The sequence below is a fragment of the Schistosoma mansoni genome, chromosome 1 (genome assembly GCF_000237925.1).
Source record: "Schistosoma mansoni strain Puerto Rico chromosome 1, complete genome".
Lineage (NCBI taxonomy): Eukaryota > Metazoa > Platyhelminthes > Trematoda > Strigeidida > Schistosomatidae > Schistosoma > Schistosoma mansoni.
The window spans coordinates 18,743,149-18,747,591 of NC_031495.1; the positions used below are offsets into that span (position 1 = coordinate 18,743,149).

Here is a 4,443-nt window from a genome sequence, read left to right on the forward strand (position 1 = left end):
GTATATCAGAACAAGGGCCGTTTGACGTAGTCCTTCACAAAATACCAGAATTTTTGAGCGGAGATTCTAGTAAACGGGGTCAGAAAATCATAGAAAGTTTTATCGTAAACAAAAACTTGTTTCCTTAATTTCTCATAGAACTATGCGAAAAATAATCCTCATGTTCTGTTCATAGACTCACCAATGTCACTCAGGTGTTTGTTAACGCGGCTCAATCAGTTTTCTTCGCTGCAAGACATTATACGGATGTCGGATATAAGTAAGTATCATCATGTCCACATATATTTGAATTATTATGGTTTGTGCGGAGCAGGTGTAGAGTATAATGAAGTCTCATGAACTTGTTTGTATATATTTGAGTCAAGATCGGTATTTACAGTTTTCTTGTGCTGATGGAAAACTGACCTGTAAATGGCACCTGGGTTTCTTTGCTGACCACCTACATCAGATGTTTATCAAAATTTAAACAAAGTACCAGAAGATATGAAGGTGAGACTATAATTTATGGACGACCTTTAAGCGACGCTAGAGTGACTTTGATAGTGTCCACCTAATAACTAGGACCAATGAGGGTTATAAACCAGGGTGATGAACTAGAATTATGATTTACAGTTTATCGTTAAGGTTACGAATTAGATTTAAGATTTTCATCACGAACTAATATAAGCTATAATGCGAAAACTCTATTCAGCCAAATGGATGGGTAAATTTCGCGCCGAAATCCGAGACCTGTCGTCTTATACCTGATTGGTTCGTCCATAAATTATTGTCTCGCGGATTTAAAAACATTCGTCCTAATGACCGCTAATTTAAGTATAAATCTCAGGTATATCCTGTTGTACACTTGTTCGAGCCCTCACAATTCACCGTTATTAACTATAAGTGCTTTCATGAGAACCTAGCCCACGCCATATGTGTGGATACCGGCTTTCTGTTGTACAGCACGTTTTTAAGTTGTGCTGCAATACTTTTTGTGATGTTCAGTAAACAAACGGATTTATGTTGATAATTTTGGACACTGATCTGTGTAGTTAAGTTCGGCAACCGAGTAACATCATAGCCTTACAATCCTGTCTGAAAGCCCATTGTAAGAATCTATATTTGGTCCAAAATTTCTAGTACAAATCTAATGTCATTTTGCCTTGTTAAGCAGTTTGTCCTCGAGGTTTCTATTTCCTATTACCTCATAACAGCCCGCCAATGAAACTTCGCAAAAGTATCATATTAAAGTGAGAAATATCTAATAAACTCAGATTTAGTGTTTCTCTGTATTTTAACTAAGTTTGTCAAATTCAGCTTTCATATGTTCATACTTTTTGTTCAAATGTTTCTTACTGGTTATGATCATTGTCATCTTTTATAATGCGTTTTACGAGTCCACAATGCAATGCACATTCTCTGAAATCTAGTCATTTTTCCGAATAATTCAACAGGAAATGAAATATTTGTGCCCAAATTTTGCCTCTTATCACAAAAAGAACCCACTAAACTATGTGAGGCTGGTATTTCTTACCCTATAGGTAAGTGAAATATTTCTTAGATGCACAGTCATTATTACCAGTCATAGTGTTTGCTTACTTTGTAACCATTGAAGTTTTATTTGCGATACTGCAAGACATTGTGCAGTATAACATTAATTTTTCATGAGTGTTTTGAATGTTCAGGGAAATTATTTACTTCTTGTTTAGGAGTAGTCATGTGAAAGTTTAATATTAGTTTAGTAATCAATATCCGTAATACATATTAATCCAGTCTAGAGTTAGCTATTCCCTCCTTTTTGTATAAAAGAATTTTCACGTAGTTTTCATTGTCAGTGCTATCCAATTTCGCCTTGACCTCTTAATACCACTTTTCAGATAAAATTATCGCATTTAGACACTGATGGCGTCCTTTTTATATATTAATAAAATTCACTGAAAAATAGTTGTTTCTTGGATACTTGGCCACAGTTTTCAGTGAGATAATTCATTACTATTGCGATCTGACTAATAAAAGCAACTACTTATAAGACAACTTTCTGAATGCTAATGCCCGTCCATCTTGGTTCATTTGTTTCTAGATCATGTAGAAAGGGTCTCAGCCATAATTCACAAATTCCCATTTTAAGGAAGTTTCATTTTCCCCTCCTCATTTCACTGTTAAATTACAGCAACTCAAATTTTGAGATTCGGTTACAAGTCTAGAGTTATCCTAATTATGAAAACCTCAAATGTGCTTTTTCGACTCTTTAAAATGTATAAAATTTATCAAAACTTTCGTTTAATATTTTTGTCCTTCTCGAGCTTTCAGTCTGATCGTAGTAAGAAGTGTTTCTAGAAAGAGAATTCGTATGTAAACTTGCTTCCTCTATGTTGCAGTCATTTATATTAAACCTGTGTGGTCACGCAACATTCGGAAACAACCATTTTTGTTTATAAAATCAAGAATATTTACAAAACTTGTCTTATTCGGTCGTTTTTGTTTTCGTAACATAACCGTGACCATAACAACAACTCTCTTAAGCAGAACTAGTTATGCAATGCTTTGACTTGTGTAGAGGATGTATATGTTACCAATGGCGTGTATGATTCCATTTCAAATGTGTGGCTTTTCAGACATATGGACATTAATGTTGGATGTGCTGTCGAACTTTTACTGGGTAAAATGATCCCTCAAAAATGTACCATATCCTGTGATATTTAGTTATCAACCAACACATTAAATTTTAGGTGTCACCATCTTTACTTACGTAGATTTATTATTTTTGTTAGGAGGACATCCTGGCAGTACTCTTGTCATATGATTTACCAATCAGAACTATGATGTACTTCAGGGGAGAGAGGAAAATGAACATAAGTACCTCTTTCTTAGGATGCGCTTCCGTTGTATGCTAAACAGCAACTTCCTGTTGTTTTGCATACGAAACAACGACTAGATGTGAAAGATCTTTGTTAAATGCGAAAAAATGGAGTTCCAGTTAGTAACTTATTGGTTTGTGAATTTTTAGTAAGTCTCTATTATCATTGTAAGGTCTTGTAACCTTCAAGATTTACGATCCGCTAACATTGTTTAGATTAATTCTGTCTGTACAGCGTGATTTGTAAAATTTCTCTGGAGTTAGAATTAGTTATTACCACAGGATTATGCCTTTCTTTATTCGTTTAAGTGTTGACTTGTTTTTCTTCCACAAGTTATACAATCTGAGTTCAGCTTGATAGTGAAATATGGTAGAACGTTGAACAATTCACGAGAAATTCAGTTTTGACTTCTTAATAAATACTATGTTGTTTAAAAAGTATTTCATTCCATAAATTTTGAAAGTGAAGTAAGAATACGGAGTTGGTTTTAGAGTTGTGCTAAGGACAGTCATGATTTTGGTAGCAAACAAGTCAAATGTCACAGGATTGGCCTTAAAATGTTTTCAGACTTATACAGAAATAAATCATCAGGGTTGAATTTTTAGGTTTTTAGAAGACTCAACCGTCAAGGAATTTGAGCCTTCTTCGTGTCTTTAAAAACAATTAGTTCACACGTAGAGCCTATTCCAGTTATAGTAATCCTTTGTGTATATTTATTGTCAGGGGTGGTGTGACAGTTTGGTATTCTTTCTATACCATAAAATATTTTTATCTTTTCGTATGTGTTATATCCTGTAACCTAACAATACGTGTAGACGACCTTCAGCAGCCAGTACGAGGGGGAATGATACTCTATGCTTGACGGTTGACCCAGTGCTAACTAGCTCTCAACGAAGAGGAAGAACGCAAAACCAATTATCTCCAGTCCAAGATCGTTAATATATTTCAGACATTCATTTATATACACACAAAACCAAGCCACGCAGCAGACCAATTGAGTAGCAGTTTTAACACAAAGTAGCAACATTAGTAATAGGAAAAATGGAGTACTGGGTATACAAATAATCGGTTCTAGTTTATGAGTAGAAAATGTTATAACAGCAAATTCAGTCAGTCAGTCAGCTACAACGTAGGACCAGGCACACATATGCATCGGTCCAAGTTGCCATAACCTCGTTAGCACAACAAGATGAACACCAGATTCATAGAAATAGTTAATTTAGTGGTGGTAGTATATAAAGAAAGGTTGTATATAAGGATATAGTATAGGAAGGAAAAAAGTTATGAAACAATTCTAATCTTAAGGTCTAAGGGAAGATATTGAATACACCTACGCCATTGTAATCGATTCTGAGCCATGTCGCCTAGAGTCTCCAACCATTGGTTACGATAGTCACGTGGACCCCAACCAGGTAGTCTGCATCTACCAACATGGCTCAGACTAGAAGTTAGTGACTTCAAGCACTGATGCCATGTTTTGGTTTGGCCGCCCCTAACTCTTTTCCAACCATCCCCTACACTAGTCAGCATAGCGCATTTTTATTAAGCATTTTTATTTGCTTATTTTCGTAATACCCTAGTTCCAAGCTTTTATTTGAACCGTAAT

The 4,443-nt window shown here is 35.2% G+C and overlaps 1 protein-coding gene across 1 annotated transcript in view; it reads left to right on the forward strand.

The window, feature by feature from the left end:
- Nucleotides 1-1,436: 1,436 nt before the first annotated feature.
- The window catches only part of Smp_098320 (hypothetical protein), a gene marked incomplete at both ends in the record, with an annotated part of 24,498 nt that continues 21,491 nt past the window's right edge, over nucleotides 1,437-4,443 (forward strand). The window contains one exon of the mRNA XM_018793538.1: nucleotides 1,437-1,502. Coding sequence (XP_018648040.1) covers nucleotides 1,437-1,502 — 66 coding nt within the window. The remainder of the gene's footprint in view (nucleotides 1,503-4,443) is intronic.